Source organism: Manacus candei, unplaced genomic scaffold (genome assembly GCF_025592945.1).
Source record: "Manacus candei isolate 608988 ecotype Guabito, Panama unplaced genomic scaffold, ASM2559294v1 h1tg000037l, whole genome shotgun sequence".
Lineage (NCBI taxonomy): Eukaryota > Metazoa > Chordata > Aves > Passeriformes > Pipridae > Manacus > Manacus candei.
In genome coordinates, this window is record NW_026138085.1 from 10,014,402 (window position 1) to 10,036,380 (window position 21,979).

The window sequence follows — 21,979 nt, forward strand, 5'->3', positions numbered from 1 at the left end:
GGACAGGTAGCCCTGGGTCTCATACACTTCACACTGTCACTGCTGGGGAGGAGCATTAATGGTGTGTTTTAAGGGGGTCTCGGCACCCTCTCCTCCAGCTTCAACCTTGTTACCCACATGTGGCTCTGCCTGCCTCTCCTCTGGGGACCTGGGGTAGCTCTGTCACCCCACTGCAGCCAGGGTGTACCCTACCGCCGGCCAGGCAGGGACCCCACCGCAGGCAGGGCAGGCTGCCAGCCCTGCCGTGCCGGAGCTGGCCAAGGCCAGGCGAGCGGCACCATCGCGTGGCGAGGGACCGGCGGTACAGGCAGCGCAGGCAGCACCCAGGCTGCCGGCACACACCACCCGTGCGGGACCTCCGGACAGGGCAGGCAGAGCCGACCCTCGCTCCCTCGCCTGCAGGCACCCCAAGTCGGCGGTGTTGCTTTTCTCCCCACACTGTCCCCTCACCCTGGTCCTGCTGCCTGCAGCACCTCCAGCCCAGTTGTCCTATAGGGAAGGGTAGTGGGGTCCTGCCCCCCCTACACCTGCAGAGAGAAGTGACCAAACGACAGCACGTGATGCAAGGACACAGGGATACGGCCTGGTACGCTGCCTGACAGGAACGAGCTCCTGTCTTCACCCTCTTAGCGGCATCTTCCGCCTGGCACAACGGCAATGTGGGGTGGTGGAGGGCAGGCAGAGCCCTGGCATAGCTTCCCCAGGGGAGGTGCCCTGGGGTCCCTGCTGCTGTCCCCTGGAGAAGGGCAGCTGAGTCCTGGGGACACGGCTCTATGGAGCCGCAGCAGCAACCCAGGGCAGTGCAGGGCTCAGCAAGCTCAACCCCACGGGCTGCACTGCAGGCAGCCGAGACCCCAGGGGTCAGGGCTGCACCAGCTGCCTGCCAAGCTGCGACCAGACAGGTCTCAAGCAACTCCAAGAGCACAGATGTGGTCGATACTTCGTCCTTCTGAGGGACCAGCTCTCTGCAGAGCCTGGCTTCAGACAGAGCAGTGCTGACACAGCACCATGGGGGATGAGTGACCCTGACTCTGAGCTCATGGGGAGGCACAGATGGGCTGGACGTGCTGCCCTGGATAAGGTGTAACCCTAGGCTGACATGGAGGGCTGCTGGAGGGGATGGAAGATGCTCCTCCTGCATCAGAGCTGCAGTGAGGGCAGAGCTGCAGGCAGCACTGTCAGTAGGTGAGCAGACAGCTCCACCTCGAGAACCTGACTAGGCAGAGAAGGAGGACACATCCAACAATCAAACACACAAATAAAAGATTGAAGGACAGAGTGCAGGCTGGGCTGAATCTGGAAGGGAATACAGTGGCCTCTCTGCAGCCAGGGTCCAGGACAGGGAGGGACAGCAGAAAGGAGGAGCCAGCAAAGTCAGGGCTCAACAGACTGAGGCTGTGAACACGTAGGTCTGGCACCAGTAAAGCCTTGGGAAGCAAACAACTTTGTACCACCTGTGCGGGAGGTGTCTGTGGGAGGTGATCCAGCATGGGGACAACGCTGTACTGCAGCCCCAGCACCCACCCTGCTGGGATGCTGACAGCCCTCAACCGGGGAGATCACCTTCCTGGGAAGGCAGAACCACATCTCACTGATGTGCAGGGCTCAGGAGAGATGGGAACCAGCTCACCAGGCTGAGCTGAGCTCCAGCACTCCCTCCCCTGCCCAGGCTTACAGGGCAGTGAGTTGTGCCTGTGCCTCAGCCAGGGAAGACAGAACCCGGCATCATCCTGGGGTCTATCCAGGGTCCCCTAGAGCAGAGAAACACCCCCACAGCCCCAGGGAGAGGGCCACTGGTCCCAGGCACTAGAGGAGGCAGGGGAACATGCCCCATGCCACAGTGCTGTGCTCCCAGCCTTGCTCACCCAGAAAGGGGGTGGGGAGGCCAACACATCATCCCCTTCCCCATCCCCAAACAAGAGCCACCCCAAATTTTCAGAGCTCTAGAGGCACAGACCATACTCAGATGCAGTCATTCATTCTGAAACAGTACATGGGGACCCCACAAGTAGCTCACTGCTACCCCCACAATCACAGCACAAACTTGGCATTGGGGAGGGAGCCGCTCTTGGTGGCTGTGTCTGCATGAGCCTGGTACCCGATGGTCACCTTCTGTGACAGGCCCAGGTGCTTCTTGTAGACACGCCTGCCAGAAGGAAAGGGCTGCATGAACAGGGCAGCACTTCTGCCACTGGCTCCCTGCCCAGAGACCCCATTCCCCCCCAAAACTAGCCCTGTACAGCCTCCCTTGACACTGCATTACCCAATGTGGGTGACCCCTTCCTGGTTTTCTGCTTCCCGGGTCCAGATGGCAATCTTGTCCCCCTTGGTGCGAATGTTGATGACAGCCCCGCACACCTCGTCGCTGTACTCATCAAACATCTCCCCAATGAGGCACAGCAGCTGCCGGGAAGAAAGGAGCCCAGGACAGTCCCTTCTGGGGCTCAGCCCTGGGGCAGGTGGAGTGCCACAGCCAGAACCCCCAGGCCAGCCCGAGAAGGGCTGCACTCACCGTATCCAGCCAGAAATGGTCCAGCTCGGTGTGCCGCTGCTGCTTGGACAGGGTGACGAGCCAGCGCCCGCCACGCTTGTTCTGGCTGTCCTCCCACATGGGCTCGATCCCATCCTAGGGATGGGCAAGGGGATGGTCGGGGCACCAAGCACTGGGCCAAAGCTGGCTCTGGAAGCTGTGAATATCCAGCCGGATTTCTCCTCCCACCTTACAGCCAGGGCATCCTGCCAGCCCCACCAGCACTCAATGTGCCCCTATAATGCTGGGCACGGTGGGGACTGTGAGCATGGGGTATCATACCTTGAAGAGGGAATAGTCACAGCCAGATGAGAGCTTGCTGGCAGGCTGAATGTGGCTGTACAACCTGTACCAGGTGGAGACACAGAAGCAGATGAGAAGAGGTGCCTCAGGGACCTCCAGCACCCTCCTCTGGCCCAGACCTCCCCACCAGAACACCTCCAGAAGGGACACTCACGCCCAGAAATCCTCCACAGTGCTGAATTTGGTGACGAGGCGCAGGTTTGCCTGCCACATCTTGCTCTTGTCATTCTTGAAAAACCACAGTGCCCATCTGGGGAGGGAGAGAGTGTTCAGCCATGCTGGAAACCCCCTCCAGACCCAGCACACCCCTCTCGGTGCTGGGAGAGGCTGCTCATGGCTGGGCTCCCTGTACCTGTTCTGTAGGGGGTGCTTGTCCAGGACCTCTTCTGGGAGCAGCTCTTGCTGCCGAGCCCTGCGCCGGCGCCGCTTCTCCTGCCTCTGCTGGGGAAGAGGGAACAGCCCTGAGGAGCCCCACGGCTACCCCAGCAGGCAGCCTGCAGCCCCTCAGCCATGCTCACACTAGGAGCCCCAAGGGATAGCAGAGCTGCCTAGGCCTGCCTCCCCAGCTCACAGGGTGAGCACCCACCTGCTCTCCTGTAGCCATCCTGCCCAGCACATGCTTCCCTGGGCTGCCCCTGGCTCTTAAATGCCCACAGGCAGGCAGGATGAGGAGCCGTCACAGCTGCAGCTGGTGGGGCAGGAGGGTGGTGTCCTGGGAGGGGGTGTCAGGCCTGCCCCTCCTGGAGAGCAGGGAGTTTGGGGATTCCCCTCTAGGGCAGGGAGCTGGGGGATGAGAGCAGGTGCTCAGAGTGGGAGGGGATCAGGATGGGGAAGTAGAATGGGGTAAGGTGGAGACCATGTGTGGGGGGCATCAAGGTGGTGTGGTATGGGCAGGGCAGGATGGTACACAAAGAGGATGGGGTAGCATCAGATTGGAGGATAGGAGTGGGATCAGGTTAGGATCAGATGGAACAACATGCAATAGGAATGGGATGGAGAGGATGTGGGATGTGATGGGCAGGAAATGGGATCAGAATTGGATCGAGTAGGATGGGAAAAGAGTGGGATGAGATAGGAAGAGGACATGATGAGAAGGGGATCGGGGACAGAAATGGCACAGGGACAGGGTGGAATGTGTTGAGAGTTGGACAGGGACAAGAATAGAATGAGTTAAGGATGGGATGGGATAAGTACAGTTTGGGGACAGGAGGTGATGGGATCAGAAGGAGACGGGACTGAGAGAGGATGGGATAGGATGCAATGGGGATCCGAACAGAATAGCATGGGGACAGCGTGGGGTGGTATCACGACGGGTGAGGATGGGGAGAAAGACCTTCCCAGCGTGCTGAGCAGTGCGAGGAGGGAGCCCGCGGGCTGGGGCGGCGAAGGGCCGGGGGCGCCCCTGCCGTGCGGGGCGGTGCGGGGGCGGCGGGGCACGGCACGGCTCGGCACGGCCGAGCACGGCTCAGGCTGGCTCAGCCCGGCGCGGCGCGGTCCCCCCCGCGCATCACGGCGCAGCGCGGCGCAGCGCGGCCCCGGCACAGCCGCACTGAGCCCGCCCCGCCGCAGCCCGGCCCGGCCCGGCCCGGCCCGCCCGTCCCCGCCGACAGCGAGCCAGGTCGGGCGGGCGGCGGGGCCGGGGGCGCGGGACCGGGATGCGCGGGGATGGGATGCGCGGGGAAGGGATGCGCGGGGAAGGGATGCGCGGGACCGGGACGCGCGGGGCGGGCGGGCGCGGGGCCGGGGCGAGGTGAAGCCGTGCGGCCTCTCCCCGCAGAGCCGCCATGGAGGTGTTTATGAAGGGCTTGTCCAAGGCCAAGGAGGGGGTGGTCGCCGCCGCCGAGAAGACCAAGCAGGGGGTGGCCGAGGCGGCCGAGAAGACCAAGGAAGGGGTCCTCTATGTCGGTAAGGACCGGCTTGCTCTGCCAGCCCCCTGCCTGCCCCCTGCCAGCCCGTGCCTGCCCCCCCGGATAATCCCTGCCCGTTCCTGCCTGCACCTGCAGGACCCTCTGCCTGCCCTTGCCTGCTCCTGCGTTTGCCCTTGCGTCCTCCTGCCCATCCCCCTGCCGTCCCCCTTCTGCTTCCACCTGTCTCCGGCCCCTCTCCCGCCTTTCCCTGCCCCTTCCCCGTCACGACCACCCTGAGGCAGGGTGCCCCGGGGCAGAGGGTCGGTGCCCGCAGTGCCCCCCAGCCCCGCAGGGGGGAGGAATCTGCAGGCGGGAGGGTGGGCTCTGCGGGCAAGAGCAGAGCCGGGGCTGGACTCCAGGCTGAGGGGATGGGACCCCCGGGGACTGGACCCTCTGCGGTCCCAGGCAGTCTGAGCCCCAGGGTCCCTCGGCTCCGTGCCAAGGATGCTCTGGGACTGTGATGGAGGTGGTGACCCCCTTGCTGGGAAGTACCCGGCTTGGAGCAGCAGCGCTGGGACCACGTTTTTCCCCCTTGGAGAGACAATGCCCTGGAATGCATCCCATGCCAGGAGAAGCTCCCCTGCTCCCAGTTGGTGACTAAAGAGTCCCTCTGTGCTACCAATTGGGGTCTGGGTCTATTTGGTGCCAAGTCCTAGAAGACATGGCTGGCAGGAGAAGCAGTTCCTAGGCAGGTTGTGTGCCTGGCTGTGGTGTTGTTATGCTGGGGGCAGGAGCTGAGGCTGCTCCAGACTGGAGCAGGAGGCAGGAGGGCGCAGGGCTGGGTCTCTGTCCTGCTCCAGAGGGCATTAGCTCTGTGGGAATGCTGAGGCCTCAGAACTGTTCCCTTGGGCAGTGGTGGATGCCTGCTCTGGACCCACACTCTGCCCAGGGTGTGTGTGCTGGATGGGGGTCCAGCAGCCTGAGGAGTGCCTGGAGGCTCCATCCTGCAGGAGCTGCCCAGTCCCTGCCTTTCCTTCCAACCTAGACACCCCACCTCCATTCCATGGGGTGTCCTGAGTGGTATCACTCTGCCTGAAGGAGCCTGGCAGGATTGTCATGGCCAGCAGCAGCACCCAGCCCTGTGCACTCTAGTTGTGGGGCTTCCTGTGCTGTGTTGGCACCAGCTCTGGGTTTGGATCCTGGCTCCCATAGGAGATTTTACTCAGCAGCACGGTTGGCATTCAGCCTGCCTGGCTGGGCTCTGACAGGGTGCTGGGCCCTGGGGTCTCTGCCCTGCCAGGCACGGGGCAGTGGCCCCAGTCCTGAGGGTCCTGCAGGGACCGGAGAAACCTTACAGGGAGCCAGGCGGGTCCTCAGCCCCCAGGCTGCCCTGGCGTGGCTAGGCTGGGATGTGGGCAGGATGCTGCCCTGGTTCAGAGCCCTGCAAGGGTCCTGGGCACAGCATGTGGCAGAGCCTGGCCACTGGCCTCTCTAACCTGATCTCTGTCTCTTTCTACCCTCAGGGAGTAAAACCCAAGGTGTGGTGCAAGGCGTAACCTCAGGTACAGTCTGCTCTGTCTCCCCACTGCCGTACCCCTCTGGCCCTGAGAGCGTGGCCGCACTAACGAGATCAGAGGCTAATTGAGGGGCTGATGTCACTCTGCTAAAGCCTCTTATATAACTTATATCCCGCAACCAAGGATTTGCAGTGGCGGCTCACACTCCCTGCCCAGCTGCAGAGCACTGTCCTGGCCCCCTCCCCTCCTCAGCGCCCCAGCAGGGAAATGGGAAGAGCCTGATCCTGCCCAGCGACTCCCCAGCAGCTCCCCCTGGGTGGTGCAGGGCATGAAGTCACAACTGGGCTCCCCTCCCTGGCACGAGGGGGGGGGCACTGATGGGCAGCCCTGGCTCTTGCAGTGGCTGAGAAAGCAAAGGAGCAGGCGTCCCAGCTGGGCGAAGCGGCGTTCTCCGGCGCGGGCAACATCGCGGCAGCCACTGGGCTGGTGAAGAAAGAGGAGTTCCCTGCGGATCTGAAGGTGAGACCCCCCCGGATGCTGCGGGGAGGCTGGCACGTGCCCGGGTCTGGCGGGGAGCCCCTTGGCTGCTCCCCAGTCCCGGGGGAGGGCCCCTGAGGGTGCCCAGGTGCTCTGCCTGTGCCCAGGCCAGGCGGGCATCGCGGCCCTGAGCGTGTGGGCCGCGTGCGCGGCCGCGTGCGTGGGGCGTGCGGACGTGTGCGCGCGCGGGCCCAGCCATGGCGGCCGGCGGCGCGGGCCTGCGGCGCATCGCTCCGGCGGCTGCGAGGTGACCTGACAGCTGCGGGAGGGGCAGCGGGTTCCAGCTCGCCGCCCCATGAGCTGTTGGCTTCCAGCTTAGCCCAAAATAGCATCAGCTGAAGAAATGAGGCCACTGCCGCCACCGTCGCTGTGCGGCGGGATCGGCTGCCCCCCTTTCCCTCCTGCCAGCCCCGGGGAGGGGTTACCCAGCACCGCCCTCCCCTGACAGGGATGCAGGATGCTCCCGCAGCACTGCCAGCCCCTGGAGCTCGACAGGGCCTGCACGGGGCTAGGAGAAGCACAGGGATGTGCACACACAGCCCCTGGTCCCACGGACTTGCACATGTCACCTCCCAGCTAACCAGGCTGCTGTGTGCTCAGGGTGCCGCTGTTTCCCTCTACGTGGAGCCCCCTGTATGCTACTTGCATTGCTGGTTTGGCAGGGGCAGGGTGGGTGGGCGCCACATGGGGGGCTGCGTGTGTGGGACTGACCCCTGGCTCACTCCCAGGCAGAGGAGGTGGCCCAGGAGGCTGCGGAGGAGCCGCTGGTCGAACCACTGCTGGAGCCAGAGGGGGAGAACTACGAGGAGCCCCCGCAGGTGAGGAGATAAGGTGGCAGGGTGGGCACAGGGCACTGTGGAGGGCACAGTGTGACAGTGTTCACAAAGATGGCACGGGGCTGGGGGAAAGAGGGACTCTGTGCCCCACCTGAGCTCTCTCACTAACTCTTTCTTTACCCATCCCACAGGAGGAATACCAGGAATACGAGCCAGAGGCATAATGGACCCCCATCCTTGCCTCTTCCACCAGCAGCACAACGAACCGCCGGTAGCCCCCTGCTCCTCCCCAGCCGGCCCCGGCCGGTGCCTGTGTGCCGGGGAGGAGCAGGGGTGCCCCTGCCCCGTTCGCTCACGAGTTCTTCCTCCAGTTCCGTTCCAAGGGACCGTGTCCGTGTCTCCGTAACATGTCTAGCAGTGAGAAAAACCCGCTGTGTCCAAGCCCCCGAGCCCCGGCGCGTGCCCGAGCCGTGGGTGCTGCCCGCAGGGGCTGGTGTGTGTGCGTGTGCGCGTGCGTGTGTCCATGAAGCCCGGGTTTATGGCTCTGTATCCCTCCCAGTGCCATAAACCCCGGCTGTGTCCCGGTGTGTCTGTGTCTGTACAAAGCATGTTTACCTGCTCGCGGGCTGCTGTACATTTCGCTTGCACGCGTGTCCCTGTGGTTCTGCTCTGGTCATCGTGGAACTATTTTTTTTTATATATATCTCTATCTATGGGTGGACGGGTCTTTTGCCTTTGTGAACCCTTGGCGTCCAAGCCCGCTCCCCAGCCTGCTGGGTGGTGACGGTGCCTGCGCCCCCCCCCGAGGTCCCATAGTGCCGAAGCTGTGTTGTGACGTGGCATGGATATTCCCCCGTCGCTGGATGTGCAATACGAGGGCAGCTGCCAGTGACACAGCTGCCCTCGTGTCCGTGAATAAAGCCAACTCTTGTCTGTAGCCCCCTGGTCCTGGTTGTGGGGTCCCTGGGGAGGGGAGCGGCCCTATACTTTGGTAGTAGTTTTGGGAAGAGGAATGGGGCTGGCAGTGGGGGAGTGGGCTGAGGTGGGTCTTCACAAGGACAGGGTGCCTTTCTGTCCTCTGGCTGCTGTCCTCTGTCAGCAGCAGGTCACTGTGCCCTGGGCCTCCAGCCAGGCTCTGGCTGAGACTTGGGGTGCAGGCAGTGTCACTGTGCCAGCTGCCTGTCTGCAGGGCTTTGCATCTCCAGGAGAATGCAGGGGGCCCTGTGGGGCTGTGGACCACAAGCCAGGATGAGGCTAGACACAGCCCTGGGCTCCAGCACTGGTTTCCCCCTTCCTACCCTCAAGAGGTCAGGGATGTGGCTGGCACCCACGGGCTCACTCAGCTGCACTGTGACCGCCTGAAGGGCAGGCGGGTGTCACACACTGCTAAGGGATGTCCACCGTGGCAGGGGGTCCTGTACCCACCCCAGAGCACAGTCCTTGGGCCTTCAGCTCTCCTGGGGCAGGACCACCAACCCAGCCTAGTTCCCCAGCCAGCCTCCAGCCCCTTGACCACAGCACAGGCTGGGGTGAGGGGCTGGGCTGAATATCCGTGACATGAATATCAGATTAGATCCCCTACCCGTGCTGGCTCACCAGCTTTGCCAGCAAGGAGTGAAGCTGCAGCAGTCAGCACGGACACACAACAGGTTTGCTGATGCCTGCAAATCCCCACCCTGGCTCTGCTCCCCGTGCCTGTGCTGGTTGCAGCAGTGCCTTTAGCACCCACCGCGTGTTATTAGAAGGACCGAGAGAGCTCTTTGGGGTCTGTCTGTTCCCTGGGCTTCCTCGTCCCCTGGAACTAATTGCATTTTTTTTCTTCCCTTGTCCAATTCTGCCATCCATAAGCAAGCAGACCTAAATCAGCATGGCTTCCCTCAGTGCCAGAGAGGCTGTAAAGGGGCTGGGGCAGAGAGGGTCTGGGGGAAGACAGCTCTCTGCCCAGGAGAGCTGGGAGCCAGAAAGAAGAGAGAGAACTTGCTCAAACCAACCCTTTATAGACAGCAGGGCGCAGCACGAAGTGTCCTGGGCACTCCCCACGCAGCAGGATTGTGACCCTCACCAGGGCAGCTCTGGCAGGTGCTGTGTCGGTAGGTGCAGCTGACCTCATGCACGTGGTGAACATCTGCTCCAGGGTCTCTGTCCAGATCTTGTACCTTGCCGTCATGACTGTAATTTTCTAGACAAAGAGAAAGGAGAACTGTGAGGCCGGTGTGTGCTGGGAGGGTCTGGGGACAAGGTGGGGCAGAGGTCCCTGCGAGGAGGGTGCAGGCAGTGCCAAAAGTACAAGTACCAGGCACAAGAGCCCCCACCCAGCACTGCACCCCCGACTCATCTAACCAATCCTGGAAACGGGGAACACGGGAAGAGAGAGAGGGACAGGGACCCAGCAGCAACAAGGAACACTGCTGAGCAGGAGGCTTTATCCAAAATGCATGAAGCTAGTCCCGGGAAGATGAATCCAGGCCTTGTGCTGCGAGGAGTGGTGATGGGGTGCTGTGGGTGGGCACCTCTCAAATACAGCCCAGAGCCTCTGCAGTGAGGCAAGGGCACCAGAGCAGGGATGGGTGAGGCAAAGAGCCCTCAGATACCTCAGCTGACTGCTCCATGGTGTAGGACAGTCCTAAATACAGTGGTGGTGGTAAGCTGGTTTTTGTAGCAGTCCCCTGCTTTGCTCACTCTTTTCTGCTGCCCATGATTTTCAGTGCCAACACCATGACACCCAGTACCTTTGAGAGCATCATCTCCTCTGCTCTGGGGGGAGGTTTGATACAGCAATGAAGACTGAGGATGCAGAAGAGCTGCCCAAGGTCACTCCAACAATCCTTGCTCTGTGTCAGCAAAGGGAAGGGCTTGGGCTTTACTTCACCCTAAATCGTGTAACCCGCCACCTCTGTCTCATGCTCCATCCCTCCAGCACAGTGAGCAAGATGTCAGTGCGGTGATGTGGCACCTCCCTAGGGTGCTGAATTCCTAAAGATAAGGTTTGGCTGAGCTACTGCCACTCGCACGCCCATGCAGGGTCTGTCGGGAGTGTGTGGCGCAACTGGTCCGTACCTTTGCTTGCACCAGGGTGTGTTCTCCCTCCTGAGCTGATTCTCAACAGTGGCAGGGATGAAGATGTTGCAGCACACTTCCAGGATGCTGCTATCATAGGGACCTGCTTTTGGGAAGCCAACTATGGTCCTGTGGCCCTGGAATGAGCAGGACAGTCCTGCTGGTCCCAGCCTAGCGATGTTGAGCACTGCCCTCAGAGTTGGGCTCAGCGGGACACAAGGGCCAGCCACATTCTCTGTGGGTGTTTCAGAGACAGGCACTGACCACCACCCCTTTAAGAACAGGGATGGGGATGACTGGGCTCAATTCACCTGCTTGTAGCCTTCTAGTGCCTTGGGATTGATCCCTCTGGGATTGTAAATGGCTCTGTCTGTGACCCCTACACAGATGCAGCAGGTTGTGCAGGTGTGCAGCCCACTTTGCCGAAGCTCTAAAGTAACACGGAGCAGAGGTGGTGTAGGGAGAGGTAAATTTTGGGGACAGACACTGAATCTGACCCTCTGTGCTGGTAATAGCTCCCTCTCAGGAGCCTGAGCTGAGAAGCACAAACCGAAATCCCAGTGTGGCCATTCTTGGTGAATGTTTTGGCTGGGTGGAGACTAGGACCTGGCAGGGCGGAGATCTCCTCGGCCAATGAGAGGGTTGTGAAAGGCAGAGCCTATGGGATAAGGGCTTCCAGCTCATCTTCCAGCTCAGCCTGTCTTCATCACCTTCAGAGCTCCTGGACACGATGTTCCAAGCACGGCATGCTGTTCAGTTCCTAAGAACCAATCCCGAAAGAACACAGCTCCAGTGAGAAACACAGTCCCTTGGTGGGCACCACGCAGCATCCAGGCACAATCCTGCACCTCACACCGAGGGGGTGTGATCAGCTGCCACAGCATCATCACAGCATGGGAGAGCTCAGCTCTCCTTATGAGGACAGAGGGCTTTGCACTCTCTGCCCCAAAGCACTTACCAGCTTGATACAGCTCCTAAAAGCAACACTGACACCACAAAACCAGCCCCAAAACTCAGCAAAACTATATACAGTAGCTGAGGAACTTCAGCTGTCTTGTTCTCTGCCACATCAGTGAAGCATACAGATGTGTGGAAAGGAAAGGGATGAGCAAAGGCAGGGCTGTTCCCGAGGCCACTGTGGGCAGCAGCTCAAGGTTCAACCTCAGTTCAAAGTGTCCTCCCTTGGGCAAGGAGCTGCTTTGGAGAGTGAGGGCTTGGAGGGAAACACAGAGTTGCAGCTGCAGGCAGGACTTCAGCTCTGTGGCTTCCAGTTTATTCCACCCTGGCAGAGAGCAATGGCCTCAGGAATGGGCAGCTGCAGGCAATGGATCAGGGCAGCAGTGCCTGGCTGAGAGCAGGAGCTCCTGGAGTTACAGCAGGGGGAAGCACCTCACCACAGTTGTGAGCTGGACCTGGGCTGAAGAACGGGAGGGAAGGTCCTTCCTTGGAGGGAAGGTCTGTACCCTCAGAGTCCCACTGAGCTCTTGGACCCAAACTGGCACTGTCAGAGCTTACCTGGTACCCCAATGTGTGGGTGCAGGTATCTGCTATCCAGGACATCTCCCACTCCCCAGTACTGACATCAGTGGCCAGCACGTCAATCCCAGGCCTTGTGGAGGTAGAAAAATGTGTCATATCCATTGATTGCTGTGCTCCAACCAAAGCATGTGTGCGGCCAAGCGATTTCCATGGGCTGATTGAGGCCCTGGGCACACCAAGGAGTCCCCTGACCAATGTGTGGTGCTGCCCATACCCCAGGGCCTCCTCAGCTTCCCTCAGGTATGAATGGCTTTGGCTTTCACGAGGTCTTTGCTGCCTTGTCCCTTTCAAGACGGAATGTAGAGGTCTTTGCCTTGTGATCAGCACCCACTGAGCTCTCTATCATATGCTGAGGCAGAAGAGACTTTCACTTCCTCCCTGAGTCTGAGCAGGCCAGCAGGAATGGAGGAAAAAGCCCACTGAGACCCCTGCCCAGCAGTAGGACCAGCCTGAGGCTCTCTCTACTCCAAATTCACAGTGTGCAGGCAAAGTGGTGAAGGGACAGCAGAGCACTGGGGCAGTGACAGGCAGTGGTGGAATGGCAACCTCTCTGCTTGCCTGGCTGCTCCCCTGACTGCCAGCAAACACTGTTTACAGAGCTGGGGCAAAACTCTCACCTACAAACTCCTTCTTGGCCTTTTCTACAGTAAAACGCCTCATTATTTTCTCCAGCTCATGTTCCTGCACAAGAGCAACAAAACACAGTTGTTACTGAGGCCCCAGGAAAAATCACAGAGCCACAGTACAGCATCTGGCAGCTGCCCTGCCCTGCCTGATGACTCCAGGGAGTTTATTCACAGCAGCTGGGATCCCTGGATTGAAAAAAGGAGATATGTGAACTCCTGCTCCCTTTGCTCCCTGCCCTTCCAAGCTCTTGATGATTTGCCCCTTCCCCCAGCACAGCAGGCAGTGGCAGGAGCATCCCTACACCAGCCTCCTTCAGCTTGTCTCTGGCCAGATGCACCGACCCATAAACCAGAGTTCACCCCCCTCTCCCCGCCCCAAGCTGCTTTTCACAGTCTCTGGGCAAGTGTTACTCACTACAAACGTCTCCCCCCACTCATCAGAGGCATCGCTGTGATATGCAGAGAGAGGGAGGGCTGTGCAAATGGAGCGTGAATTATGGGCTGTCGGCAGGGAAACGAGAGAAGTGAACTCACCGAGTATTTCCTTGGATTGATCCTCACACCTGCCATGGCAACACCAAAAGGAACATCTGGAAAAGACCGGGTAAGGCAGACAGATGTTCTCTGCCAGCTCACCTGCTCCCCAGAGGGAGGAAGTGACTATGGCACTTGCGATCTTGTTGGTGGCAAGGGACCACCGCTTCCCCACAGCACACATGGGTCCCCACTAATGCCATGGGGCCTCTGCAGAGTGGAGCTGAAGGCAGGACAGGATATGCACCCTGAGTCTATCACAAATGCCACCAGCCAAAGCTGAATCCATGACAACCCAGGCACAGCGACTGCATCTGAGAGGCACAATGCTTGACACTTCCTGATTAACATGAACATTCTGGGCTGCCAGTGGCATGTTCTATAGCGAGACTTGCCCTCACACATCAGTGCCCAGAGAAACATCCTGCACTTCTGAAGCCCTTCTGATTTTCACAGCATCTAATGAGCTTTTCTGTCTCATAGCCCCTTCCCAATGCCCAAGACACCATGTGCTTTATGTTCCCCTTGTACTTACCCACTACGGTGCATTTTTGTGTTGTTAATGCAGCCAGGGCTTTCACTTCATCAACATTGATTGATCTGCTGAAATGAACCCCTGGGAAAGGAGAGAGAAGAAGTAAAGAGCCCCTGCCTTTCTACCACAAAGGCACAGAGGCACTGTGGGAAAGGCTTTGACTCTTCTGAAATAGCAGCATCTAGTCACAATAGATGATTGCATTGATGATCAGAGAGCAGGAGCATCTCTACTATGGAGACAGGCTGGGAGAGCTGGGGCTGTTCAGCCTGGAGAAGAGAAGATTCCACAGAGACCTTAGAGCCCCTTCCAGTACCTAAAGGGGCTCCAAGAGAGCTGGAAAGGGACTTTGGACAAGGACATGGAGTGATAGAGGGAATGCCTTTAAACTGAAGAGGTCAAGTTTGAATTAGATACTAGTAAGAAATTCTTTACTGTAAAGGGTGGTGAGGCACTGGAACAGGTTGCCCAGAGAAGTTGTGGCTGCCTCATCCCTGGAAGTTTTCAAGGCCAGGTAGGATGGGGCTTGGAGTAACTTGGTCTAGTGAAAGGTGTCCCAGTCCCGTGGCACTGGGGTTGAAATTGAATGATCTTTAAGGTCCCTTCCAACATAAACCATTCCATGATTCTATGATTCTTTGTGTTGGTTCTTTCTCAGAGCTTCCCCTCATCCTGTGCTGAGAGGCTGGACGTGTGACTGGGCTGTTCCCCACCCAGCTCTGTTTGATTGATGCCATGCTCAGGCACAGAGCTCATGCCTTTCAGTGGCACAAAGCAGCTGGCAAGGCTGGGCCTCCCTGTGCCTCTGTCCCTGCCTCTGCCCCCCAGCTGGTCCTGGGGCCATATCTCTGTTTGTATTCAGGAGTATCCCGGATGTGCTCGGCCACCAGGCTGTGGTGTCCCAGACACAGTGTCCTCCCACTCCACAGGGCTAAGGCAGGGGCTGTGTTTTGGGGCATCTGGAACAGAGGGTGCTGGCATGGATCAGATACTCCCTCCCCCAGCACGTCCACACCAAGGTGTCTGGGAAAACAGTGCTGTTTTTAGGGTGCTTGGTACTTTTGGATCTCCAGCTGATGTCCCCATCATCACACGGCACTCACAGCTTGGACATGCTGAGGGTACTCCTGCTGATGTCATGGCCCACGGGATAGCATGTGGCCAGGGCTGGGAGCCTGATGCCCCCAGGCATCCCTTGCCTCTGCCATTTGCCAGCACCCCACCAACCCTGGTACTGGCACCTCTGCCTGCCGATACCGTGGGCAGCCGGGTGTGAAGGTGACGTGTGGCCGAGGGAAACCCATCGCCTTCCCACCAGGGCAGCGCTGGAGGAGTCACATTCCCAGCCAGACCCTGCCAGCTGTGTTCCACAGCTCCCTGGCACAACGGGGCACTGGGGAGCCAGACGCGGTGGAGCCCAGCCCGGGCTGATCCGTGTACCGGGCGCGTGTGTCTGCTCGCTCCGGCGGCTGCGGGGGAGCCCGGTGTGCGTTCACGTGGCGCTGCCCGTGCGGCGTGGGAGGTGGGCCATGGCGCCCGGGGAGGGGGTGCCGTGCTACCTGCGCCAGCACCCCCTCCGCCGAGGGAGAACGCGCTTTTCAGGCAGCTGCCTGGCTCCTCCCGAGCCGGCAGCGCGGGAGTGCGTTGCCAAGGCAATGGGGACCATCTTACTCATCCTCCTCGCTATTGTTTTCCTGCCAGCCCCGAAGTGCCCGGGCGGGGAGAGGAGGAGGAGGAGGCAGCCAGCCTGGGATGAAGGCTGCCTGCAGGGAGGGGAGGATGATCGCCGCGACCACCCCCCCCCCCCCCCCCCGTGCCAGCCCGTGCCCCCTGGGACATGGACATGCTGGGTGGCAAGATGCCGATGGGGATGGGGAGAGCCGCTGCCGATGGAGCTGAGAGCAGCAGGTGGAAGCAAATGGCAGCAGGATGAGACCCAGCAGCCTCCTGCCTGCGGCAAAATCCCAGCCAGGGACCAGGGGTCGTTTGTCTCCTCCTCTGCCAGGATTTGCCCCAGTCCATGGTGTCCCTTGGATGGGATTGGGTCTGGTCCTTGCGCCCAGGATTGGGTCTAATCCCACACAGGACAGCACGGGATGTAAGTCCCTACTTATGCCCCACACCCTGTTCCCACTTCATTGCAGGTGGGCAATTGGGCCCAGTCAATGCTACAGAACTGGGACCAGCACGCAGGACCCAGGGTGGGGACAGACACCTAGAGGAGGGGACACATTGATTGGTGCAGTGATACACCCCCAACTCAGTCACTCCAGCCATCTATTGGGGTGCCCAGTGCTGACATGGAGGTGCCTCACTCTGCCCCAGGGAGAGAGAATTAAATTTTATTTAATTTCCATATCCCGCCTCCCTATTTTTAGCCTTCAGGGTTTTGTTCCAGCCTGGCTGTTTACTGAAAGAAGCATTTTCAATCTCCCTTGTCTCCAAGCAACCAGGTGTGCCAGCTCCCCTAGAACCAGCCTTACCCTATAGATCTATAGGGATGGGACACGGGTGCTTATGTTAACCACAGGATGGAGAACACCCTCTAACCTTAGCACATGCCCCCCCCCAGCCCTATAGATCTATTGTTCTTGTCTGTATTCACGTCCCCGGGTCACGGAGGGGACCCTGATCCTATAGGGTGACGAAGGGCAGGAGAGGGTTTGGGGGGGATGCTGGAGGGTTTTGGGGAGGATGCAGGGATACAAGCGAGGCGAGCAGGCCGCCTTCCCCCCCGCAGTGCGAGCGGGAGTGCGTGGGAAGGAGTTAGACAAAGCCTGAGCCCGGGAGCAGAGGCAAGCGCTGCCGGGAGCGAGACGGGGCCGTTCTTCCCTCCCCATCCTCCCCCACCCTCGGGCGAGGGGTACGCGGGAACCCACCTCCATCCCGCCGCGGTGGCACGTTGTCCCGGTCCCTCGGGCTAATTGGGGTGCAGCCCCCTCCCCGGTGATGCCCGGGAGGGAAGCGGTCGTCTCCATCACCAGGTAGGAGGGGGACTGTACTCAGTGTCGCTGTGACCCCCACCCATGGGACCTACCCTAAGGGTTGGGGACCCCCTGAACCGTCCGGTCCCGACCATATGTCCTGCTGTGCCCGGGTGCCACGCGGGGTGCCGGGGTGCTCGCCCCTGGGACACGCGGAGTGTTGATGCTTTGGGTGCCGGGGGGGGGGGGGGGCTGTGCGGCGATGGGGGGCTCCCAAGGCGGGCCGGTGGGAGTGACAGCGATGACACCGGGAGGGATGCGGTGTGCCGGGACCTCCACGCCTGTCCCTCGCCTCCCCACTGCTGCCGGGGGTGCCGGGGCGGGCGGCAGCCGGGGGGGAGCGGCCCGGGGCACGGTACCGCCCCCGCCGCCACCGCCCCACGCATGCTCGCCGCTGCCGCCGCCGCGCCGAGCCGAGCGGGACCGGACGGGACGGCACCGGACGGCACCGGACGGGACGGCACCAGGCGGGAGGATCCGCCGCAGGTACCGCGGCCCCGGGGCGCACATGGCGGGCTCGGGCCGGGCGCTGCCGCAGCCCGTCCCGGCGCCGCAGCCCACCCCCGCCCGGGGGTGCCGGTGCCGGTACGGGGCGGGCGGCGGCGGCGCGGACGGGTCGGCCTCCCCCGGCCGGGACTGCCTCGGGGCGGCTTTGTGCGAGGCACGGCCAGGGAAGCGGGGCCGGGGCGTGCACACGCGTGTCCGTGCGTGCGGGTGTGCCCGTGGCCATGTGCTGGCGTGTGCGTGCCCGTGCGTGTGCACACGCGTGTGCCGGGGGCTCGCAGCTCCTCCGCGGAGCATCAGTGCCGGGCACGGCGCCACAGCCCCGCGGGAGCGGGATGCTGTCGGGGCAGCTCGGGGTGCGGGCGGCACGACCCCGCGGGGATCAGGGTGCTGCGTGGGAACCTGCAGACGGGGCGGGGGTCGTGGCTTCTGGGCCTGGCTCTGCTGGGAGGGGTCTGTGCCTGCCTGGTTCCTGCTCCTGCCCGCCGCCTCCCTTTGTGGGAACTCGCTCGGCTCCAGCTGTGTCCGCTCGGCTCTACCCTCTCCGGGACCCATGAGTGGCCGTGTCCAGAGGCGTGGAATGCTCCACGGCTGCAGGATGCATGTGCTCCCAGCTCCACAAGGACTCACTGGCACTGGCAGGGCTGGGGGGCTCCCGGAAAGCTCGTGGCTTCCCACCCTGCTTCTGCCTCATGGAGCCAGGAAGGGTTTGGGGACAGTTGGGTGAGACTGGACTGTGTTCCCCTTATGTGTGGCACGGCCGGGAGCTCAGTAACCCTCGGCATGGCGTGTGGATGCTGAGCTGGGGGTTCCCGTGGCCGGGGACACATGTCACTCCCAGCTCTAGGGACACTGCTCTTGGCAAGTGGAGGGAAGAGCTTGGGTTGCCCCGTGCTTCTGCCCTGCCCTACAGCCCCCCTTGTACCCCGGGCCCAGCTCACTCTCACCCCCTGCTGCACCCAGCTCCCCACGGACAGCTGGGCTCTCAGCCTGGCGTCCAGGGCTGAACTCCAGCTGCTGCTCTCTCCACAGGGGTGTCTGCACTGTGTTCCCCACTCTGACAGCCACAGCAGCGCCTGGATCCTGCTCCTGGTCCAGCTGTGCTGAGAGAAGGCTGACTTTTACGGTAGGCAGCCAACACCATTCCTCCCTTCCTATATGGCCAGGCACTGGGTGCCACCACATAGGCTGTGCCAGGGACAGTGAGTGCTTTGGGCGGCCGCCCAACCTGTTGTCATGGGCGGCACAGAGAAAATCAGTTGGCAGTTGAGGTGGACTGGGGGTCCATGTGCTGCTTGCTCCTCACTGCCCCATCCTCTCTCTTGCAGACCCACGGCAGGACTAGCATGGGAGAAGCCTTCCCTGGGCATGGGCAGCGCTAAGGAGCCCGAGGGGCTGCAGGTGCTGAGTCGCCAGGCCGGGACCGAGGACACCTGTGACCCCAGTGCCACCTCCCCCGGCTGCTCACCGGCAGGTGAGTGCCTGCCCGGCTCCGGTTGTGCCACGGGAGCCCGTGCCATGAGGACCTGCTGCGTGGCTGAGTCAGAGGCCCAGGCCACCACGTCGGGCTCAGCAGCAGAGAAGAAGGTGCCATCACCAACAGGACCAGCTCCTGGCATGCTCCTCCAGGACACTGGCACAGAGCAGAGTGTGGCAGTAACAACAGCAAGCTGTGGGGGACCAAGTGGCACTGCCCCTGCCTGTGGTCCCACAGGGATGGGTGTCCCCAATGCCCAGAAGGAGAACGCAGCCCCTGCTTCCCCTCTGCCTGATCCCTGCCTCAAGGCGACCAACAAGGACATGGGAAGTGCACCAGCTCCTGCCAAACATGTGGCATTTGTGGAGCCCACCGCAGGCACCGGGACAGCTGAGCTGCCAAGCCAGGAGGAGCCTCAGGGTGGCACAGGGATATCCCTGGGTGCTGCACCCCAGCTGAACAGAAGTGAGGCTCCCAAGCATCCCCAGGGAGGCACAGCAGACCCCCACAGCACCAGCACTGTGGGGAACGGGGGCCAAAGCAAGACAGAACCGAGCTCCACCACCCTGGGCCAGGGCAAAGCCGAACAGAGCTCATCCCAGAGTGCAGGTGCTGGAAGCAGCCAGCAGCCCCAAACAGCCAAGCAGCTCTGCGAGTCCTACTCCTTTGAGGTGACCCCACCGCAGGACGCCGGGACACAGGACATGGGGACGCAAGTGGACAGCCGCGTGTCCCTGGTGTCAGTGGCCTTGAGCCCCATGAGTCCCCCAGGCGGGGCTGCTGCCTTCACCTTCCCCAAGAGAGAGATGGGCTCTGCAGCCCCACGCCTGGAGCCCTCCAAGAAGGACGCAGAGATGCAGGTGTCCATGCCTGTGGAGACCCGCTCAGTGGCCACTGGGCCAATGACGCCACTGGCCAAGTCCCCACAGACTTCGTATCCTGAGGTGCAGGTGAAGGGGACGGTGGCAGAGGTGGTGGAGGAGGCTCCGGAACCCATCCGGGAGGTGAGCTGGGATGAGAAGGGGATGACGTGGGAGGTGTATGGGGCCTCCATGGAGGTGGAGGTGCTGGGCATGGCCATCCAGAAGCACCTGGAGAAGCAGATCGAGGAGCACGGGCGGCAGGTGGTGGTGACCCCACAGAACACCCGCACCGGCTCCGTCAAGGGAGGCCCCCGCAAAGGTGAGGCCAAGAGGCAGCCCAGTGTCTTTCGAGCTCTGCTGCAAAACGTCCGGCGGCCCCGGTGCTGCTCCCGCACTGGCCCCGCCATGGAGTGAGTCGCTGCCCATGCTGGCAGGGTGGGGGTGCCACGGGGCTTCTCTGGGCAAGTGAAAATGGGTCCCTGCCCCAGTGTCCTGAGACACCTGGTGCCAGTGTGTGGGGCTCCTGGGGCTGAGGCAGGTGGTGATGGAGCACTGCATGCTGGGGCAAGGTATCTCCTTTGCTGGGGTCCCTCCTGCCAGCCTGGGGTCCCCCCATGAGTGTAGCCCTGTGGAGGTGCCCCAGAACGTGAGGCTGGTGCCCTGTCTCTGTGTTTGGTGGCTTTTTTCAGCATGAGGAAGCACGTGGCTCCTTCCAGATGGAGGCAGCTGCTCCCGTGCATCTCCTGCCTGTGGCACAGGTCTAGAGATGACTCAAGGTGGGTGCTGCTGACTCCCATGAGCTCTGGCACCTCAGGCAGCAGCATCACTTCCCGTGCTGGAGAGACATTGGTGCATCACCCTGCCATCACTTTGCCTGCCCAGGGCTTGGCCACACTCTGACCAGCCCATGGCCATGCATGTGTTGGGTCCCCATGGCTGCCCAGGGCAGGCACCAGCCCCTCAACAGCCCTGTCCTCTCTGCCCCACTGCTGTGTCATGGGTGCCCTGGAGCTGTGACAGATCTCAAATGAGAGAGACTGAGGCCAGCCATGCCTGTGATGGAGAGCTGCTCATCCCTGTCGCTGTGGCTGGAGGCAGCTGGGGAGTCTGTCCCCATGGCCCCCTTACTCGGCCTGCCTGGAAGTGACCATTGGAGCCCAGGGCACATCCTCACCACAGCTGGTGGTGAAGATGAAGCTGCCCTGCTGCCAGGCCTGTCCAGCTGCCCTCGTGGTGCCAGAGATGCCCCACGTGCTGGGGACATGGGCACATGTGGGTTCCTTCAGCCCCACTGGCCGCTCTTCTCTGACAGCAGCTGAGGATGCAACGACTGCAAAGCGCTGCCACTTTTTACGGCTGGGGTTTTACAGGCTGGGGGGAGGGGGGCTTTTATTGAACTGTGTTTGCATTTTTGGAGCTTTTTAAGAGACACTTTCAGCCGTGTGTGTCCTGCCTGAAGCCACCTCTTTCCCAGTGGCCTGCGGGGCCGAGACCCTCTTTTCAAACACTGTTCCTACTTTGCTTGTGCTCTGCTGGGCTGAAGAGCATTTGGAGTGAAGAGTCAGCCTGCAGGGGAGAGCATTCCTGTGGCTGGGTCAACATCCCTGTGGCCGGCAGCACTGCAGTGTCCTGCTGAGACACAGATCCTGGTCCCCCCAGCCTGGCCTCATACCGAGGACCAGCTCCACAGTGCTGCAGCACCTGATGGGCAGGAGGCTGCTTGGGGGTGCTTGGGAAGCTGCACCATCCCCTCTGAGCAGAGGTGCAAGAGGGCTCGAGGTGCCAGGGTCACCAGTGCAGCCTTTTTCCCTCATTAAGGGTCAAGTCTTGCCCCTCCAAACCCACGTTGTACATCCTGGACTTGGTTTTGTTCCTGGGGGGCTGCAAAAGACTTGCTGAAGTGCCAGCTGGCAGCCAGGGCCATGGCAAGTGCCCACTCCATGCCATGATACTCACCAGGACCTGGCTTTGCTCAGTGCCTTGAGCTTTGGGAGTGGTGCCATGGCCATGCCAGGAAGACCAGGAGCCCTGGGGTATCCCACCCTACCCCAGTCTGTGCCCACCTCCAGCCCTGCACTGCCAAGCTGTGGCACACCAGCGCTACAGCTTCATCACCTATTTTCTTCTTTTTTTCCTCTTCGTTTCTTTTGGGGGAGGTGGGGGGGAGGAAGGGGCGGGAGGACCAATCTGTCGATATGGATGTTGGGTAATAAAACCTTACACAAATCTCTGCATGGGGCTGCCTGCACCTCCCTCCCCTGGGGCTGAGAGGGGCCAGTGGGGCAACCTGGGGAAGGGTCCTGGGGACAAGAAGCCAGGCTGGCCCCCACAGTGCCCCTCTGGCATCAGC

At 61.3% G+C, this 21,979-nt stretch overlaps 4 protein-coding genes across 7 annotated transcripts; 2 read left to right on the forward strand and 2 right to left on the reverse strand.

The window, feature by feature from the left end:
* Positions 1 to 1,909: 1,909 nt before the first annotated feature.
* EIF4E1B (eukaryotic translation initiation factor 4E family member 1B) lies at positions 1,910 to 3,437 on the reverse strand. The gene is given in 7 exon segments (XM_051793922.1): positions 1,910 to 2,146; positions 2,264 to 2,484; positions 2,486 to 2,626; positions 2,813 to 2,876; positions 2,988 to 3,083; positions 3,186 to 3,271; positions 3,420 to 3,437. Coding segments are annotated over 7 exon segments (741 nt in total). The 3' UTR covers positions 1,910 to 2,031.
* Positions 3,438 to 3,926: 489 nt separating this feature from the next.
* SNCB (synuclein beta) lies at positions 3,927 to 8,447 on the forward strand. Of its 3 annotated transcripts, none has more exons than XM_051793925.1 (6): positions 3,927 to 4,002; positions 4,611 to 4,738; positions 6,204 to 6,242; positions 6,598 to 6,716; positions 7,463 to 7,552; positions 7,702 to 8,447. In XM_051793925.1, the coding sequence occupies exons 2-6, from the start codon at positions 4,618 to 4,620 to the stop codon at positions 7,732 to 7,734; spliced, it is 402 nt and encodes a 133-aa protein (XP_051649885.1). In that variant the 5' UTR covers positions 3,927 to 4,002; positions 4,611 to 4,617; the 3' UTR covers positions 7,735 to 8,447. The 3 variants fall into 3 exon arrangements, with proteins under 3 accessions (XP_051649885.1, XP_051649883.1, XP_051649886.1); XM_051793923.1 differs by lacking the exon at positions 3,927 to 4,002 and adding an exon at positions 4,040 to 4,146; XM_051793926.1 differs by lacking the exon at positions 3,927 to 4,002 and adding an exon at positions 4,301 to 4,451.
* A 1,044-nt stretch (positions 8,448 to 9,491) lies between these two features.
* Positions 9,492 to 12,232, reverse strand: LOC127473997 (glutamate dehydrogenase 2, mitochondrial-like). Its single transcript, XM_051794284.1, has 5 exons — positions 11,962 to 12,232; positions 10,879 to 10,997; positions 10,568 to 10,704; positions 10,240 to 10,264; positions 9,492 to 9,689 (listed from the first exon to the last, which is right to left on the reverse strand). Exons 1-5 carry the CDS (start codon positions 12,206 to 12,208, stop codon positions 9,492 to 9,494), a joined length of 726 nt encoding a protein of 241 aa, XP_051650244.1. The 5' UTR covers positions 12,209 to 12,232.
* Positions 12,233 to 16,593: 4,361 nt separating this feature from the next.
* On the forward strand, positions 16,594 to 21,859 carry GPRIN1 (G protein regulated inducer of neurite outgrowth 1). Of its 2 annotated transcripts, none has more exons than XM_051793507.1 (3): positions 16,594 to 16,785; positions 18,322 to 18,415; positions 18,618 to 21,859. In XM_051793507.1, exon 3 carries the CDS (start codon positions 18,658 to 18,660, stop codon positions 20,041 to 20,043), a length of 1,386 nt encoding a protein of 461 aa, XP_051649467.1. In that variant the 5' UTR covers positions 16,594 to 16,785; positions 18,322 to 18,415; positions 18,618 to 18,657; the 3' UTR covers positions 20,044 to 21,859. The 2 variants fall into 2 exon arrangements, with proteins under 2 accessions (XP_051649467.1, XP_051649468.1); XM_051793508.1 differs by lacking the exon at positions 16,594 to 16,785 and adding an exon at positions 17,198 to 17,271.
* The last annotated feature ends 120 nt before the right edge of the window (positions 21,860 to 21,979 follow it).

What these genes read in the sequence shown, in the direction of transcription:
- SNCB (XM_051793925.1), top strand. Translation starts at nt 4,618, where the DNA reads ATGGAGGTGTTTATGAAGGGCTTGTCCAAGGCCAAGGAGGGGGTGGTC. An exon ending in GGTGCAAGGCGTAACCTCAG is followed by an intron (nt 6,243 to 6,597) that starts GTACAGTCTGCT and finishes TGGCTCTTGCAG; the next exon opens with TGGCTGAGAAAGCAAAGGAG. An exon ending in AGTTCCCTGCGGATCTGAAG is followed by an intron (nt 6,717 to 7,462) that starts GTGAGACCCCCC and finishes GCTCACTCCCAG; the next exon opens with GCAGAGGAGGTGGCCCAGGA.
- LOC127473997 (XM_051794284.1), bottom strand. Translation starts at nt 12,208, where the DNA reads ATGGATATGACACATTTTTCTACCTCCACAAGGCCTGGGATTGACGTG. An exon ending in AGGTCCAGCTCACAACTGTG is followed by an intron (nt 10,998 to 11,961) that starts GTGAGGTGCTTC and finishes GTGTTACTTTAG; the next exon opens with AGCTTCGGCAAAGTGGGCTG. An exon ending in AGGAGATGATGCTCTCAAAG is followed by an intron (nt 9,690 to 10,239) that starts GTACTGGGTGTC and finishes CTCTTTGTCTAG; the next exon opens with AAAATTACAGTCATGACGGC.
- GPRIN1 (XM_051793507.1), top strand. Translation starts at nt 18,658, where the DNA reads ATGGGCAGCGCTAAGGAGCCCGAGGGGCTGCAGGTGCTGAGTCGCCAG.